Source organism: Ochotona princeps, chromosome 7 (genome assembly GCF_030435755.1).
Source record: "Ochotona princeps isolate mOchPri1 chromosome 7, mOchPri1.hap1, whole genome shotgun sequence".
Lineage (NCBI taxonomy): Eukaryota > Metazoa > Chordata > Mammalia > Lagomorpha > Ochotonidae > Ochotona > Ochotona princeps.
In genome coordinates this window covers 31145089-31164455 of record NC_080838.1, presented here as the reverse complement: position 1 = coordinate 31164455, position 19367 = coordinate 31145089, and the positions used below count along the sequence as shown (strand labels likewise).

General features: G+C 41.0%; 1 protein-coding gene across 2 annotated transcripts in view; it reads right to left on the bottom strand.

Annotated features, from left to right (window-relative positions):
* The window catches only part of BBS7 (Bardet-Biedl syndrome 7), a 51477-nt gene that overhangs the window by 1069 nt on the left and 31041 nt on the right, over positions 1-19367 (bottom strand). Inside the window, exons 14-18 of one of the 2 annotated variants that reach the window (XM_058666897.1) lie at positions 14429-14568; positions 11236-11400; positions 6060-6169; positions 5870-5973; positions 5634-5757 (exon numbers count right to left, since the gene is read on the bottom strand). In XM_058666897.1, coding sequence (XP_058522880.1) covers positions 5634-5757; positions 5870-5973; positions 6060-6169; positions 11236-11400; positions 14429-14568 — 643 coding nt within the window. Of the gene's footprint in view, positions 1-5633; positions 5758-5869; positions 5974-6059; positions 6170-10668; positions 10798-11235; positions 11401-14428; positions 14569-19367 lie in introns of those variants that run through there. The other variant, XR_009245837.1, reaches the window with a different exon arrangement.

Sequence of the window (19367 nt, the reverse complement as noted above, 5' to 3'; positions counted from 1 at the left end):
TTGAGAACGGCCCAATGCTTTGGGACACTGCACCTGCGTGGGACACCCGGAAGAGATTCCAGGTTTCCGGCATCAGATCGGCGCGCACCGGCCCGTTGCGTCTCACTTGGGGAGTGAATCATCAGGCGGAAGATCTTCCTCTCTGTCTCTCCTCCTCTCTGTATATCTGACTTTGTAATAAAAAGAAATCTTTAAAAAAAAAAAAAAAAGATTGACATTACTGGGGTTGGTGTTGTGACATAATGGGTTGAGCTGTTACCTATAATACAGGCATCCTGTATGGGCGTGAGTCCTGGAAATTCCACTTTCGATCCAGCTCCCTATTAATGCACCTGGAAAACCAGCAGAGGATAGCCCAAGTACTTGGGTCCTGCACCCAATGGGAGATACAGATGAAGCTCCTAGCTCCTAGCTTCAGCCTGGCCCAGCTCTAGCTGTTTCAGCAATTTGAGAGTGAACCACCAACAAATGGAAGATCCCCATGTCCTCCCCTTCTGTCTCCACCTTATTTGCCACTCTGCATTTCAGACAAATAAATTTTTATTAGAGAAAGTAAATTGTGGGGTGGGTGGGAAACTGGGTGGGGCTTCTCCCTCAAAATCCCTCTTTACCTCAGATACATGAAGGAAACAACATGGAAATAATAGTCTTACCCACTTTCCTGTAGCCCTTGAACCTTTTTACCCTAATTAACTGTCAAAAATATAATTTAAAAAAAAGAAAAAGTAAATTGTGTTACTATCATCTTGCATTTTTTTGATTGGAAAGGCAGAGTGACAGAGGTGGGGAGAGAAGAAACATTTTGTTTTTATAAATTTTTTAAAATTGTAAAGTCAGATATATAGAAAGGAAGAGAGAGGAAGATCTTCTGTCCACTGATTCACTCCCCAAATGGCCACAACAGCCAAAGCTGAACCTATTCAATGCCAGGAGCCTGGAGCTTCTACCGGGTCTCCCACGCGGGTGCAGGGTCCCAAGGCCTTGTGGCCATCCTTTACTGCTTTCCCAAGCCTCAAGTAGGGAGCTGGATGGGAAGTGGGGGTCCCCAGAACACAAACCAGTACCCATACGGGATCCTGGCAGTTGGAGGCAGATTAGCCATTCAGCTATGGTGCTGAGCCCCAAGAGACAAAGATCTTTTATCTGTTGGTTCACACCCCAAATGACTGCAAGGGCTCAGGCTTGGCCAAGCCCAAGCTGAAGTCAGGAGCCCACAATTCCATGTGGATCTCCTACGTGGATAGCAGGAGCCCAAGCACTCAGATGATTTCCCACTGCTTTCCCAGTAACACTAGCAGAAAAATGACTTAAATCACTACTCCTCTAAGAGATGCTGGCATGACAGGTGGTGGCTTAATCTACTGCATTACAACCTGTCTGAATCATCTTTTTCTAAGCACTGAGGTCCCACCCACTGCATGAAGCTAAAATGGTTGGTATTTTAGACACAATATTTAAGGGCTTACATTGTGGCATATTAACCATTTGTGAAGCTGACTTCCAATATCAGATTGCCAGTTCTTCTCCAGCTACTCTGCATATGTTCCAGCTCCCTGCTCATGCACATGCAAAGCAGTGGAACACAAAACAAACATTAGAATTCATGGGGTTTCAGGCCAGGGCGTCTCATGCTCAGATCCCTGACTCAAGCCGCCTCGTGCATGTGTTAAGCTGTCCAGGGGCCTGCCTGGGCTCCAGGGGCTGCTCCCTTCCGGGTGAGTACACCAACGGGGGGAGTCTCTGGGGCTGGGCAGGCCTGGGGCCGACCTGCCGCCTTCATTCAGTGGTGGATGAGATTGGGGAGGGGCATGACCTTGGGCCTGGGGGCTGGAACTTCCTGCAGCCTGCTGGCTACTGGGGGTCTTAGGCCAGGGTGTCTCCATGCTGAGATCCCTGACTCCAGCCACTGCATGCACGTGGTGAGCTGTCCGCAGGCAGCCAGTGCACCATTTGGCGCCAGGCTCCACCTGCTGGCTGCCCAGCCAGGAGCTCTGGGGTTTTGGTTCTTTGAATCGCTGCTTAGGTAGCTCCAGGCTGAACCCACTGTGCTTCTGAGATGTGAATCAATCCTAAAGATTCCCAATGACAGTAACTCTTCCTTTGAAGAACTTGTAATCACTGAACAATGCTGACCACTGAACACCAGTCCATGCAAAAGCTAAGGCTCAGGGCTTGTCCAGCAGGATCATATCCTATTACCTGACATGATGATGGATCAGGAGAAAGGTCACATTAAGTAGGGACATGACATTAACTAGCACTCGAGAGAACCATATCCAGAGGTAGATTCTGTGGGGGATGTGTGGGCCAAACCCTGTGATAATTCTAGCCCCACTGGTTAGCTCAAGAGTTAAGGTGGTGATTGACTAAGCAGTTGTGACCAAGGAGCCTGCCATCAATCACAAGTAAAGCAACCCACAACAGTCTGGACTGGTCAAGGTAGCAGCACCCAAATGTGCATCCTGAACAGGGTGTGGGGTGGGCCGGGCTGCAACATTCACCAGCTCATACAAGGCCAAACGGAAGGACGGACTATGCCGGGACATGGCCTAAAACCCACTGGCATGTATGAGAACTGGGTCTGGGAGAGGATCAAGTGGAGGAACTTGGGAAACTTCCCCTGGCGGGTCATAGCTCCCACTGGTGAACATATGGTCCAGACCTGGGGGTCAGACAAGCTGGGCAAAGTAGCCCCAACAGCTGGCCAATCTGTGAATTGGTAATGGAACGGGGTGTAACGGGCAGGACTGAGCAAACGTTAGCCCACAAGAGAAACTAGAAACCAGGATGGAGCACAGGTCATGCCGAGTTAAGCTGTTACACCTACTGGTTTGCGTGAGCCAGGGATGCTAAGCCACAGTGTCTAAGGCGAGGGTCGGGACAGGTGAGGGACTGAGCCAAGCTGAGTCAGAGCAACCACTGGCAGGCGCGTGATCTATGCCTGGGAACAGGCCCGGCTGGGGAGGTAAGGGGACACCCTAGCTGGGTTGAGGTTCCCACCAAGGGGCACGTGTGCTGGAATGGGGGCTGCATTCTGATCAGGACATGGTTGTAGTCTCCCTTAGCACAAGTGTGGACTGGGACTGGATGCACCAAGCCGGGCCAGACTCCAACACCGTCTGGTGTTCTGGAAGACCAGGGTAGCTGTGGGACAGACTAGGCTAAGTCTCAACCCCTACTGAGCCATGTGTGAGCCGTATGTGGATATGGACGAGCCGTGGCTGGGCTGAAACATCCAACAGTAAGAACCAGTTTGGGTTGAAGGCCAACCAGGAAAAACCACTGTTCCGGCTAGGACAGGAAGTGAACTGAGTGGGGCTGGCTCATGGTCCCGTATGTGCAAAACCTGGCACTGGGAGAGGTTCTGATGGAGGAGCCTGGACAACTCCTCTGGCAGGACACAGACCCTGCAGGTAAGCACAAGAAGCATAATGGGAAACAGTCCAGAACAGACCATGGAAAGTTTCCCACTGGCACACATTTGATATTGGTCAGGGACAGACTAGGCTGAATCAGTTCATGTCATCCACTGGCGAATCTGAGCACCAGAACAGAGTTTGGGTCAGGCCAGGTTCGGTCACAACAAAAACCAGTACACAATATGGAATGCCAAGGTGAGGTTACCTGTACCAGATGTGACCGCAGCACCCAACCAGCACATGTGAGAACCAGGAAGGGAGGGGTCGAAGCCAGCAGAAGGAATATGGGAAGGTTCCCTTGCTGGATAGCCACTCCCACTGGACAGTGTGAGCTGGGATGGGGGCAGACCACACTAAGCAGGGCTGCAACACCTGTGGGCCTCATGTGGACTAGATCAGGGAAAAGCCAGGCTGGGCTGATTATTCCCACTGGTGCAAACAAAAATTAGAATGGGTAAGGGTTGTTTGGGCTTAGCTGCAGCATCAGCTGGCAGAAGCTGGCACTGGGGGCTAATTGTCTCAAGTCAAAGCACAGAACCACCTGGAGAGTGCCTAATCCAGGAATGGGAGTTGCCTAGAAGGGAAATAGTGGGCACCGCCCTCTTGGGTTACCACTCCCACTGGAAAGCTTGAAAAACAGGACAGGGGCTGGGGTGGCTAGACAGAGAAGCACTCAACAATATCTGTGAGGGCTGGATAATGGAGCTGGTTAGATGGAATGAAGCTTTAATACCCTTTGACATGTACGAGAGCCGAATGGGGTGTGGGACAGACTGGACTAGTCAGCTATACATACTGGTAAACCAGGGCAGGGGGCGGGCCTGGTGGGGGTTATTGTGGGTTGCTCTAACTAGGCTGCAGTTCCCAGTGGTTTATGTGAGGGCCAAGTATGTGCTGGGCAGAACTAGGCTGGACTGCAACACCCATTGCTTCCAGTGGAAGCTGGGGGTGAAAACAGAACCAACCCAGCAATTGCAAGCACCAGCTGATTGGGGCAATGGATTGTGCCGAACCCTGTACTTGCTAGTACATACAAGGATCTGGTCTGGGAACACCTCAGACAAAGTCTCTTTGGGGATCTCCCCAATCGAACTGCTGGATTCAGAACTCTAACCATGAAAAGACAGAGGACAGAACTAGTCGATCAACCACCTCAGCCATATGTTGGCAGTGAAAAAATGGGCAAATGGAGACTCTATGATAGACTATGTCAATCAGTGGATTCTTCAACGACCTTATCGTGCTTGGAGTGGTGAGACTGGCAGGGATTCATAACTGGTGAACTATCAAAACCACTTGAGCAAGAATCTCGGAGCATGCCCCACATTCGGGACCTGAGGTGGGTGGGTGCATGGGTTGGGCTTCTCCCTCAGTATCCCCCTTTACTTCAGATACATGAAGGAAACAATATGGAAATAATGGTCTTACCCACTTTCCTGTAGCCCTTGAACCTTTTTTACCCTAATTAACTATGTAAAATTTGTCAAAATTATAATAAAAAAAATGGAAAAAGCAAAATAAAAAAAATTCCTGCCACCCACATGGGACACCCAGGTGGAGTGCCAGGGTCTTGGCTGGTTCCTGGCCCAGCTGTAAGAACTGAAATGTTTAGTCTTAGGTTTTAGGTAAACAATATTTTTAAAAATAAAGATCATTTCATGATAAGAATTAAATGTCCCGTTTGATTATGAAGATGGTTTAAATAGTGTCATGCATAATAGGTGTTACATAAGGACTGAGAACAAAAATTTTTTTTCCTAAGCTTCTCCTTCCTGCCTGCCTCCTCTTCTTTCCCTATTTCTTTCAACACAAGTAGTGAAACACCAATCCCACCACCAAAGTAAAATAAGTTTTTAACATACATATGTGTGTATGTATGTATGTTTGTATGTATATATATATATATATATATATATATATATGTCAATTTATAGTTCAATATTTGGTTTGCTTTGGCAGTAAGATTTTGGGTATATTACAAGTTGTACTATAAACAATTCATTTAATTTCACCTAAAATTATTAAATGCTGCTGCATTGTTACAACTCACAATAACAATAAAACCTGAACATTATTTGTGTAAAATATAGTCTAAACTCTACTACCTCATAAGTTAATATTTGTCTCATTTTTTCCTGTTTTTCTTACAAGATCCTTGTCAAACAGCCAGTTGAAAACAAATACAGAAAGACTATTCTAGAATGGTCTACTAACCATAAAGTCGTTCAAGATGTGCAGGTTGCTTTTTGTATTCTTCCAGCAGATAATCAGCCTCTTCGAGAATAGAGCGATACTCTGGTATCAGAAAATTTGTATTTCCTTCATGAACCTGCAATTCCTTATTTTACATTAAAAACAGAAGTTCAAAGTTACAACCAGTATAACATTATTTAGAGAAATATCAAAACTTTAAAAATAATGAAATTGTGAATCATGGCATGCATACTTACTTTTAAAGCTTCAATTAATTGTACCTTCTTAGCCAAAAGCAACTGGTACTCCAGCTTTGGGTGAATCAGCTTTAAAGTGTGTTTGACTGACACCTCATTTATCTCTAAAAGGAATTGGCCAGGCACAAATAGGTAAATACACTGATCAGAAACAACACCAATGTAACAACAGAAAATCAGAAAGAATTACCATATGATATGTTGAGGTTAATTTTCCTTTTTGTAGCTTCTTTAGAGAGCACATCTTTTAGGATGGATATAGTAGAAATGTTGTCAGATTTAAAAACTCCTTCTCCTTTTCTATAAAATTAAAACATTTTTAAAAAGAGCTATAGAAGGACTTGGTCCATTAAATATACATTTTATGATTAGCATTCAGTGTTTATATTTCACTTGATTTTTCAATTTATGCCTGTGCGTGTCTTATTAATATTAGGCATACTTAAAATATAATCTTTTACTGCCATCTTAATTCAATTCCTGAACATATTCATGAAACTGAAGATGCTAGACAATGCCTCTTAAAGACACCACAATTTATGTAAGTTCTTGATTTAAGATGATTTTTTCTTCCTCTTCACTCATATATCTAATAGCTAATCCCTTATACGTAACATGCATTTAGATTTTCTTACTTATAGACACACTGTTTCTTGGTGCAACTAGTTGAATTACAGTATTAACTATATGCTTCATTTTGAAAACAAACTTCTTTAAAACCTAAAAGAGCTTTTCCATGCCCAGCATCTACTGCCATAGTCTGAAGTTAGAGAATTCTGTTTTTCTTTAGGAAGCCATGCTTCTCTGCATGCCTCTTCTCCATTTACATAATTTCAGTGGCACTGGTCTCACTTCATTTCTGCATGTCAGAAGGAAGCTTTTGGCAGTATATTCCATAGTCCTGACCAGAGGGTTGATGGCTTAATCAAGATACTCAATCCAGAGATTTTCGCAGAAACTAATAAGATATCCTTTGGCAGTTGAAAAGATTCAAGGTTGGACCCCAGAGCTGCTCATGGCCAACATGCCAATGCATTAATAAAACAGAAAAACAAAAGCAGAATGGAGCAATAGAAAAGTATTAGTCTTTAAAAAAAAAAAAACTCATTTATTCATTCATTCAAAGGTAGAGCAAGACATTTGGAGAGACTCCCCAAATATTTGCACCAGCCATGTACTTGTGCCACCTTCCCCTGACTCCTTAGCAGCATCAGGGAGCTGGGTCAGAAGAGAAATGACCAGACATTAAGCCAGAACTGCAATATAGGATGCAGTATCACAAGTAGCAGCTTAACCCATTGAGAAACAACACTGGTCCCACAACAGGTCTTCACTGCACCTCGGGTGACCATGGCCAAGTTGGGCCTAAGGCAAACCACTGTTAAAGTGACAGGAGCTGATAAATTCCTTTATTTGGTTAAGGTTGCAGGCATTTGATTTCTTTTTATAATTAACAAAAGTTTGCTAAATAATATTTATCATCTTTTATCTATTAACATTATCTTTTCATTTGGCACTCACAAATCATCTATATTGGTTGGCTATAGTCAGATTCTACTTTTATATAAAGATGAATAATAAACCCTTACTATTTTGATCCCAATTATGTTTTAGAAATCATGGCATTTTCACTAGTATTTAATCTTAACAGATGCTATTTAATTAACACAGGCTGCCAAACACTGTGGAATGACTCAAATGGTTTATCTTCTTTTAATCATCACAATAATCCAATGAAGCATTATTACTTCCATTCTTCAGAAAAGAAACTTAAAAAAAGATGTATTTATTTTTATTGGGGAAAGGCAGATTTGCAGAGAGAAGGAGACACAGAAGGGAAGATTTTCTATCTGCTGGTTAACTCTCCAAAAGCTGCAATGGCCCGGAGCGGAGTTGATCTGAAGCCAGTAGCAGAAGTTTCTCATGGATGAGAGCCCCAAGGTTTTGGGCCATCCTTCTCTGCTTCTCCATGCTATAAGCAGGCAGCTAGATGGGAAGTGGAGCAGCCAGGACACAAACTGGCATTTATTCAGGATCCTGACACTTTGCAAGGGGAGGATTAGCCAATTCAGTCATTGCGCCAGGCCCAAGAAACTTGAAAATCAGAGTTAAGTAACCAGCCAAGGTAACACAGATGGTGAGTCACAGAGGTAAGATTCATGTCTAAGTATGTCTGCTTCCACACTTGATCTTAGCCAAAAGGCCAAGATTTTATTATATGTCTGCCTCCAAAGCAAATGCTTCTATACTACTATACTTCCATATACATGTATTTTTAGCCAGGTGCCTGAAAAATATCTATTGAGAACATGCTGCATGCAAAACCTTGTATAAAGTACTTGAGCATATAAGCAAACATAATTAAAAATAGACTCTATGCATTATAGTCTTAAACAAACATACACAAAAACTATACTTCAAAGATAAGTAACAACAAAATGCTATATGCACTTAAAAAAGAACCGAGGAAGGTTTTAAAAATATAGCTGTTAAATTGTGCCTTGACAGCTAAATTAGTTTTGAATGTTAAGAGAAGGTACTTAGGGGCACGTGTTATGGCATCGAGGATTAAGCAACTGCTTCAGACACTCACATCCCTTAAATATAAATCTGTTTTACCACTTATGAGCCAGCTCCCTGCTAATGCACCTGGAAGACAAGAGATCACACTTCAAGTACTTGAGTCTCTGCACTCAATATGGAAGACTTCAGTGAAGTTCTTGTCTCCTGACTTTGGCCTGACTCAGCCCTGGCAGTTGAGGCCAGGTGGGAAATGAATCAAAAGATGTGATATCTATCTCCCTGTCATTCTGCCTTTCAAGTAAGTTAACTAATAGGAAAACAAATAAATAAATCTTTAGAAACACAGATTACTTGAAGAAACAGAATGGGAATAGGCACTTAGTGGTCCCACACTGGAGTGTCAAGTTCTATTCCCAGCTCCTAACTGTAACTTGTGACTCTAGCTTCCTGCCAGTGTGCACCCTGGCAGACAGCAGCTAGTGGTTCATGTAACTGGGTTCCTGCTGCCCACATGGGAGACCTGGGTTAAGTTTTGGCTCCCGCCTTCAGGCCTGGGTGCTGGGGACATTTGGGGAGTTGATCAGCAAATGGGTACTCTATCTCTCTAGCTGATCCTCAGATAGGGGCTGAACTGTGGCATAACAGCTTAAACCCCTACCTGACAAAATCCTCTATGGGAACCAGACCAGAGACACAGCTGCTCCACACCACCCAGAGAAAGCTCCTGGCTTAGGGCTGGACCAGTCTCAGATGATGCAACCATTTGGGAAGTAGACAACCCTCCATCTCTCTGCTCCCCCTCTCTTTCTGTCTCTCTCCCATTTTCTAACTCTGCCTTTCAAGTAAATGAAACTCTTTTAAAATAAATAAATAAAAACTAATAATTTAGAAATATATAAAATGATAAACAGCAAAGATATGCCAAGCGCATGCTGAATTATCTGCTAGGACAGACATGCGAGGGTCACTGTGGCACTTCAAAACAGGAGTAATGACCACAAACCCCCAGAAGGGTACAGTGAATCAATCTCAAATAACTGATGCTAACACCAGTTAGACTTATTAAGATTTTTTGTCCCAAAAGACTGCAATCTGTGGTAAAATTACATGTTTGTTACTGTTTCCAGAAGTCAGCACAGTAAACTCTCAACTAGAAAGCAGAAATAAATTCTCAATTAGTTGCTCAGAGAAAGAATCCTTAACAGGTAGAGGGCAAAGAAGGGATAAGCTTGCCACCTTCCCCCAAATGAAACAAAGAAAATCAAATCTTCCTAGCTTTGGACTGACCTGGTTATTTATTTGAAAGTCAGAGCTGCAGGGAAAGATGGGGCAGCAAGAAAAGGAATTCTTGCTCACTCCTCAAGACTGCAACAGAGCCAGGAACTTCTTCCTGGTCTTCCACATGGATGCAGAGACCCAAGCACTTGGTTATCTGCCATTTTGTTCTTCTGCAGAGTGAATCACCAGATGGCAGATCTTATCTGTTTATCTTCCTCCCTCTCTAACTCTTTCAAGTAAGTAAATAAATCCTTAAAAAAAAAAAAAGTACAACCAGGAAGTCCAGATGAATTAGAAGAGTATGACATTCACACTGCAACAGGACAGCTTCAAAGAGTCTACATGCTCTAAGCCCTGAAATTCTAAGCCTTTTCACATGTTTATATAAAGAAATTTTCTGAAATTTTCATTAGAATTAGGAAAATATTTATTAAATCAGGGAAAGGGGGCTATCTTTATAACTGCCACTATATAGTACATCAGTTTATCAAGGTCGTTTATGTTAATAAAAGTGTAGTTTTTTTAACATATGAGTTCTACATGCTTAAAATTAAGAATATTCCTATGGATTTCATGTGAGATTTTGCTGTTACTGCTACTCTAGAAGAGTGTCTTTAAACAATTCATTCTCTCATTTACTGTTAGGAATTAAGGAAAGGTACTGATCTTTCCTTTTGCCTTTTTTTTTTTTAAGATTTACTTATTTATATTGGAAAGTCAGATATATATAGAGAGAGAGACAGAGAGGAAGATTTTCCGTCTGCTGGTTCACTCCCCAAGTGGCCATAATGGCTGGAGCTGAGCCAATCCAAAGCCAGGAGCCAGGAGCCTCTTCCAGGTCTCCCAAGTCAGTACTGATGTTGCCATGAGTTGGACAGAGTTTGCATCAGACCAGACAAGTCACATGGGCCTTAGGAAGGGGCAGTAGGGATCTGGCAGGTCACCAGGGCAGCAAAGCCCTGATGGACCAATGACGAACACAAGCCAATATTCCTCACCAAATAACAACAGGAGCGACACCCACTTCAGCTTCCCTGTCAAGAGGGGTTTAAAAGTCCCTGCAAGCTTCTTTCCTCGTCTCTTCCCATTCCTCTGTAGCTCCCTCCTCCACATCTGTCTTTTTGGCACTGGGGAAGAAAGGCTGGCAAAAGTGGTTTCTTTGAATAAAGGCCACCTGCATTTTTTCTATACTTGGCTGATTTATTCTTTCACGAGTGGTCGGCAAATCTAACAGGTACAGGGTCCCAAGGCCTTGGGTTGTCTTCTGCTGATTTCCCAAGCCACAAACAGGGAACTAGATGAAATGGAGGAGCCAGTACACGAAGTGGTACCCACATGGGACCCCTGTGCATGCAGGATGAGGACTTAAGCCACTAGATTACTTGGTCCTACTCAATCACTTTCCTAAACACCTTAATCCTACCTGTTTTTCAATAGATGATCTAGATTAGTATAGGTTTTCAATCACATATTTTCAGATTATTCCTTGCTTAAGACAAATGAAAACCTAGAAGCACTATTTATACAAAATAACATTTGCAAGCCAGTAAAAAAGCTTGATTTACCTGTAGAAACTTTCAAGCTGTGTATCCAGGAAGGTGTTCTGGAAGTAAAATGTCACACATTCTCCTGCAGGAGGTTTTTCAGGAACTTCAGGCAGGCAAAATACCACCCAGGAGTGAACTTCAGCAAAACTAAATTGGCCTGTTAGGGTCAACGTATTCATGGGTCTGGAATTTCATTGTAGAGGCACACATTTATGTGGGAACACATAGAAATAGCATATGCACATATTAGCAAGCAGAATTTTTGCAATTGTAGCTAAACAAATATAAAAACAAATTTAACTTTTCTCAACTTAGTCTTATTTGAAATTTAACTTTTTTCAGATTAATCTTATATATCAAAAAAGTGAACATTTCAAACTCATGAAAAATGATCATCAAAGGTATTATTCACTTAAGTCATATAACTATTTTATTTTTTCATTATAACATACTTCTCTTTACCTCCTACATAAACTTTAAGAGGGCATAGATTTGAAACCTTATTTTGTGTAGTCCTGGGCAAATTACAAAATAATATCTTAAAAAAGGAAAAAAGAAAATAGTATCATCTAAATGGAATAATACTTTCCATCTTGCAAAACGGTAAACTAAGACAAACTGATTTAAAATAAATTAAAATGGATAATTATGAAGAGTTGAAAAAATACTTTATGGCATGAAAAGTTCAAAGGGAACTTTAAGGACACAAAATTAAAGACTGTTAAAAACAAGAAGGATCTTTTGAGATCATCCAAATTAATCTTCTCATAAGCAGATGAAAAAAAACAAAATCCACAAAAATTATGTCCTCAAAATTGCACAGGAACAGATTATAATTCCAGTGTTTTGACTTCCACTTTGCTTTTTCTAGCACACCATACTGCCTCCATTTATGCCAACCTTACTTTTTTATGCAGGAAGACACCCTAAAAAAATCTACGCTTTTTAAATGTTTTTTCAGATATCTCCTTAAGAATATTCTTCCCTGTATCTTATTTAAATTGCATATCTTTTAAGTTACAAGCTACAACAGAGTTTTGGCTTAACATCTCAGCTCTGGTTTTTTTTTGTTTGTTTGTTTTTATCGGTCACTTTGTTGTCCAAATCTCCATTTCTCACTTTTAAAATGGAGACATCACTTTTGTTTTGCTCTATGAATTAAATAATATTTATGCCTTCTATGGCACAGTATGTGGCAGAGACAAGCTATCCAATAACTATTCATCTCTTTTCCTTCTATTTCATTTAAGTCTGTGTTCTCTTGTCCAGAAAAAAATACAAATAGGATATTTCAGTTGGAAAGGAAGTAAAAAATAACAGGGGCTCTCACAACCAATCACTCTGCTGCTATCTTTTGAAAAGAAACCGAAAGGAAGTAATGAGACTAATGTTTGAGGCATGATTCACAGACAACTACTCGACAATCTAAATGCTAAACAGTACTTGCTCACAATAGGTATTCAAGGAGGGGAACCAAGATGGAGGAATAGGGTAAGGACACATTTAAACATGTGAAGCAGAGAGGGCACATTCCAGGAAATAGAAGAGGACAGACTGAAGGCAGAGGGGACCTGGAGACCAATGAACACAGGAAAGCAATGGAAACAACAGGGTGGTGTTGCAGTGACCAGACATTCCAGCAACATTCAGCCAGCAGCAATCTTAACTGTACTGGCCTCTGGTAATTCACCAGCAACAAAGTGGGAAGGGACATTCATCAGAGGCTCAGGGGGTGAACCCATACAAAGAACTGCCCATTCCACTGGTTTGTTTGATTTGACTAGGAGCAGAGACAGAGTAGCAGATCCCAAACAGGCGGTGTGGGAACAGGGTGGATTTCACAGCCCAAACCCCCAGTAGAGCCAAATTGGGTGCCATCTTATGTAAACAGGCAAAGGCTGTGGGACAGGACTGCACATGCACTAAGCTGGGAGAGAACTCATTTTGGGCTCAGTGAATTGCACCAATATAGTATCCTACAGGTTCCTCCCAAAATAGGTTAAGGTAGCCCCAGACCTAATAGCCAGCAGATCCAGAAATCCACAAGTGGCACATCAGGTGTCAATTTGTACAGTGTGACAAAGGCTCTTGGACAAAGGCTCAAAGGACAACAGTGAGCTGGCAAATGCACTGAACTGGGAAAGAACTTACTGAGCTCAGTGTGCTGTACTGGTCCCACAGTGAAAATAATACCGACTCTGGCATCGTATGACTCAAAATAGGTCCATGTGGCCCTTAGACCTAATGGCCAGTAGGTGTCGGCAAGATCAGCACTGCCAACAACCTAGCTATTGAGGACACCTGGTTTCTCCCTCATCCTGGGAACTACACAAAACAAAAGTGGGAGAAAGGTTATACAGACAACAGTGCAACAATGGCACAGGATGACAGGAAGTGGAAAGTGGACGTGGAAAGCCAGGAGCTGCGTCTATGGAGACCTGGTGGAGATCTAACGTAAGAGTCGAGATCTAAAACTCATTGGAAGGAGTGGCACAAGAACTGCAAACTTTAAAGAATCATGTACCAACTGCAGTAAGTAATATCGAATTACAGACCTGTGGGTGACACAGCTTAGAAACCTGCCCTAAGGAGAAGAATCTGTTAACTAGAAGAACAATGACCACGAGAAAAAGAAGAGACAGAGGCACAATGAATATTACTGAAGACTCCCCTGCAAAGGAGCAAAAGCCTTTACCAACCTCAGAGTTCAGTGAGGAATACGTTAAGAAAATAGGGGATACAGAATTCAAAATGCTTGTTATAGAGCTTCTTATCAACAACAATAAGCACATGCAGGAATTTAAGGACTATATTACACAAGAAATAGCAACACTGAAACAAAATCAAGCCGAATTATTATTGGAAATGTGTGTGTGTGTGTGTGTGTGTGTGTGTGTGGCAAGGGGTTTTTGGGGAGAGGATTGGGGAAATCCCAGCGCCTATGCAACTGTATCATGAAATGATATTAACAATTTAAAAAATTAAAGCCACCAAAAAAGGTATTTAAGAGAGAAAACTGCTACTCCAATGATTCCAGAAAGACAACATACAAGGAAAGATGCAAAAATCCAATTCAAACCAGCTTCTATTAGAATAAACAAAGCATTAAATTTTTAAATGTTGAATAACCTCCAGAATTTACAGTATAAAAGGCAATTTGTTCTGAATTATATCATACTGTAAAATTAAACTGTTCTTTCCCTTGTCCTACCTGCCATGATCAATAAAGTGTGTTCTTTGATGGAGTGAAAGAGGTTTTATCTGGTATTGGCGGACTTGACAGGTTTTAGGTTGAATTCTTGGAGTCACATATGCTTGAAGCGTGCCATACTGGCCTTCAATTGAACGAATCTGATTGAACACAAAAGAAAAGAATAAGAAACAGCAACATATGTGTATCTTTAAAATGTTTAACACAAATTATCAAGCATTTATGCTTTAATTCCTCTATTCAAACCTGAAGGATATATGATGTCTATTAAAAAACTATTTGTGTCACAGACTTGGTGTTATTTGCAAAATTAGTCTATAAGTTATCCTTACCATATTTCCATTTGCCACTTTAAGACATTCTCATACTCTACTCCATCATTATAAAAACAGAGGTATATTATACATGAAGTTCATATAAAAATTTTTGTGATCAAGAAGTTTTTGTTGAAAAGATAAGTGATTCTTTGAAATCACTAAAGCTTCACTCAGAAGGAATGTATTATACAGCACATTGCTAGTGTTATAAAAATCTGACCTCTATAAAAGCAACTTCTCTAATCTAACATTTTGACTCACACCTTTTGTGTCATAGGTGAGAGGAAAAAAAATCAATGTTTTACCTAAATAAAAACTTAAATTAAGATTTTTTTTGCAAATGTGCTAGAAATATTGTTTTTAAAGAAAGACCAATAAGGGGCCAGCGCCATGGCCTAGCAGCTAAAAGTCATTGCCTTGAACATGCCAGGATCCCATATGGGTGCCGGTTCGTATCCTGGCAGCTCTGCTTCCCATCCAGCTCCATGCCTGTGGTCTGGGAAAGCAGTCGAGGATGGCCCAAAGTCTTGTGACCCTGTACCCATGTGGGAGACCCAGAACAGCTCCTGGCTTCTGGCTTCAGACTGCTGCAGCACTAGCCATTGTGGTCACTTGTGGAGTGAATCATCGGATGGAAGATATTTCTCTTTGTTTCTCTTACTCTCTCTATATAAATGACTTTGCAATAAAAATAGATAATATAAATCTTACAAAGAAAAAGGAAAAATAAATAACAGGGCCTGGGGCCTGGTGGCGTGGCCTAGTGGCTAAGGTCCTCGCCAGGATCCCATATGGTCGCCGGTTCTAATCCCGGCAGTTCCACTTCCTCTCTGTCTCTCCTCCTCTCTGTATATCTGACTTTGCAATAAAAGTAAAATGAAAATCTATATAAAAAAAATAAATAACAGGGCCTGGTGCAATTGCTTAGTGGCTACATCCGCACCTTGCATGTGCTGGGATCCCATATGGGAGCCAGAGTTAGAACCTCAATGTGGTTTTTATTAGTATTCCCCTAATCGCTAGGGATCCTGAGCATTAGCAATGACATGGAAACAACCCATATGTCTGTCCAAACAGCAATGGATGAAGAAACTGAGGTACATCCACTCCATGGAATGCTACTCAGCCATTAAAAAAGAATGAAATTCTACAATTTGCAACCAAATAGCTCCAAATGGAGACCATTATGTTCGGTGAAATAAGCCAATCCCATAAGGACAAGTATCACATGTTCTCTCTGATAGTGGGGAACATACATGCATATACAAATAGATATACAAGTAAATATATGTACATATATATTCTTGTGAATGAACTGTATAGTGGAGACTAGCTAGACTACCTTAGCAGGAAGTAAAGATACATTGTGGTATACATCTCTACTGAATAAAAGGGGAATTCCCAATGAAAATGTTAAATATATTCTGACAATATGATACTAGATTTTTCACCATTGCCAATACTTACAATGCCATGATACACTCATACAGCAAAATGTTGGATTTGTGACTGTTGCTAAAGGACTATACTACTACTATAATATGGGGGAAAATGGTGGTGGGGGGAAGAATGGGAAGGGAGGAGGTGGATGTGGAGAGGGAAATTCCTATACACACAATACCGTATCATGGAAAATAATAATGTATTTTAAAAATAATACAAACAATTTTTTAAAAAAGAAAACATGTATCTAAACATATAGGGATTTTATATCCATTTTTCTTCTGGAGATACATCCATGGTAATGGATGAAAATCTACTCATTCGGGCCCGGCGGCATGGCCTAGCAGCTAAAGTCCTCGCCTTGAAAGCCCCGGGATCCCATATGAGCGCCGGTTCTAGTCCCGGCAGCTCCACTTCCCATCCAGCTCCCTGCTTGTGGCCTGGGAAAGCAGTCGAGGACGGCCCAATGCATTGGGACACTGCACCCGCGTGGGAGACCTGGAGGAGGTTCCAGGTTCCCAGCTTCAGATCGGCGCGTACCGGCCGTTGCGGCTCACTTGGGGAGTGAATCATCAGACGGAAGATCTTCCTCTCTGTCTCTCCTCCTCTCTGTATATCTGGCTGTAATAAAATAAATAAATCTTAAAAAAAATTCTATTAAAAAAAAAAAAAGAAAATCTACTCATTCTTTTTTTTTTTTTTTTAAAGATTTATTCATTTTATTACAGCCAGATATACACAGAGGAGGAGAGACAGAGAGGAAGATCTTCCGTCCAATGATTCACTCCCCAAGTGAGCCGCAATGGGCCGATGCTTGCTTATCCAAAGCCGGGAACCTGGAACCTCCTCCAGGTCTCCCACGCGGGTGCAGGGCCGTCCTTGACTGCTTTCCCAGGCCACAAGCAGGGAGCTGGATGGGAAGTGGAGCTGCCAGGACTAGAACCGGCGCTCATATGGGATCTCGGGGCTTTCAAGGCGAGGACTTTAGCTGCTAGGCCACGCTGCCGGGCCCAAATCTACTCATTCTTAATAGCATACTATTCAATGATATGGATAAATAGTCATTTATTCAACCATTTAATTAGTGAGAGTATTCATTTTGCTTCTACTTCTACACAATGAAATTAGTTATATATAATATCTGCAGTGTATATTTCTGTAATTTTTTTAATCTTAAATAGATTCCCCAAATGGAGCTGATCATTTATTTATCTGTTTTTCAAAATGGCTATAAACTTTATTTTTCCATCAGCCATGGTAGAGACAGTCCTTTTCCTCAGTCCTGTCACACAGTAATGTTCTTTCTTAACATTTTTTTTTTTACTAACTCATCAGATAAGCAGAAATTTCTTTTGTTGTTTTAATTTGGATTTCTCTAACAATGGGGTAAAAATCTTTGTTACCTATTTGGAGTCCCTCTTCTGTGAATTCACTACCACATCCTTTACTTACTTTCTTTTTCATTGGTATTTTGAATAGCATTTCATAGGCTGTCTATACATATTATTATAAATTATTCTTGGGAGGATAATTATACTTTTAAGTAACTAGATGATTTCAATTTATTTCAAAATGGCATAAGAATTACTTAATTTGCTTCCAGATAAATTCAACACCAATTTTTAAGAAGAAACAGCAATGTAATATGATTTCCCTCTAAATAGAAACATTATACATTAAGTTTCCATAAGTGTGTGCAAAACTCTATTTGTATATAATCTTCTATTATATAGAATATTCATTTAGGCCTAAAAATAACCTTCAATCTTTATCATGGTGGTGTTACAACAGATTTTATGAAAAGTTCTACTTCACTTTTTCTTGACCCTTGTTAGACATTTATTTTTTTCTTCAGAATTTTAAAATTAAAATTTTTAATTCATGTACCTGTTTAAAAAAAAAAAAAAAAACCCTTGCTCTAGATTTGTTCTCATTCTGGTCTTTTTTTTTTTTTTTTTTTTTTTTGCTCAAGTATATTCTTTCAGAAATCAACATTATCTTGGTTCTCAATTTTTGTTTTCAAAATGCTTAAAAGAACCAATGTAGAATAAATTGAACCACTTAGGGGAAAAATGCATTTAATTAGACCCTTTCTTAATTAGATGTGAAAAAAATGTAGCAGCATCTTTTTCTTTTTTAGGATTCATTTATTTTTATTGGAAAGTCAGATTTACAGAGAGAAGGAGGGCCAAAGATCTTCCATCCGCTGATTCACTTCCCCAAGTGGCTGCAATGGCTGGAGCCGAGTTGAGCTGAAGCCAGGAGCCAGGAGTTCTTCCAGGTCTCCCTCACTATCCCAAAGCCTTGGGCCATCGTCCACTGCTTTCCCAGGCCACAAACATGGAGCTGGAAGGGAAGTGGAGCAGCTGGGACATGAACCAGCACTCATATGGAATCCTGGCAGATGCAAGGTGAGGATTTAGCCACTAGGTTATTCTGCCGGATCCAGCACCATCTCTTGAAAAAAGAAAACCTTTAGTTTGACAATATAATTAACACCAAGAAAAAAAGGTACCGATTGTAAGTATATAAAAAATTTTTTTAAAAACTCACAATATAACTAGATTAATATGCTAAGCTGAATATTCTATTGTAAAAATGATCATATTCCTAAATAGCTGAAGAAAATTTTAGGAAGTTTCCTCTGGGATAAATAGCAATTAGTGATGTTACTGGAATGAAATGAGCAAAATCCAGGCAGCAAGAAAATATGGAGTAAATATCCAGAATAATGTCAATAATTAGATTCGTTTTCTGGGATCCTGATTGGATCAAAATGTGAACACAGAAGTCAGGGGTGGTCACTTGGCTCAGTGGTTGAATCATCACCTGCCTTATTAGAGTTCGTGCTTCCAGTTCCAGCTACTGCCTTCCCGATCTAGCGTCTTCCTAAGGTGTACTACAGGAGGCAGTACATGATGCCTTTGGTACTTGTGTCCCTGCCACCCACACGGGAAACCCAAACTGAGTACCAGGCTCTTGGCTTTGGCTTGGTCCAGCCCTGCCTACTGTAGGCATTTGGGAGTGAAATACAGGACATAAGATTTTTCTATCTCTTTCAAATAAACTGAAAATAAAAACTTTTTAAACCTCTTTAGAATTTGAACACTAAATATCTGATAGTATTAAGAGAGTATTGCTTTTTCTTAGTTCTGATTGTAGCATTACAGCTATGTTAA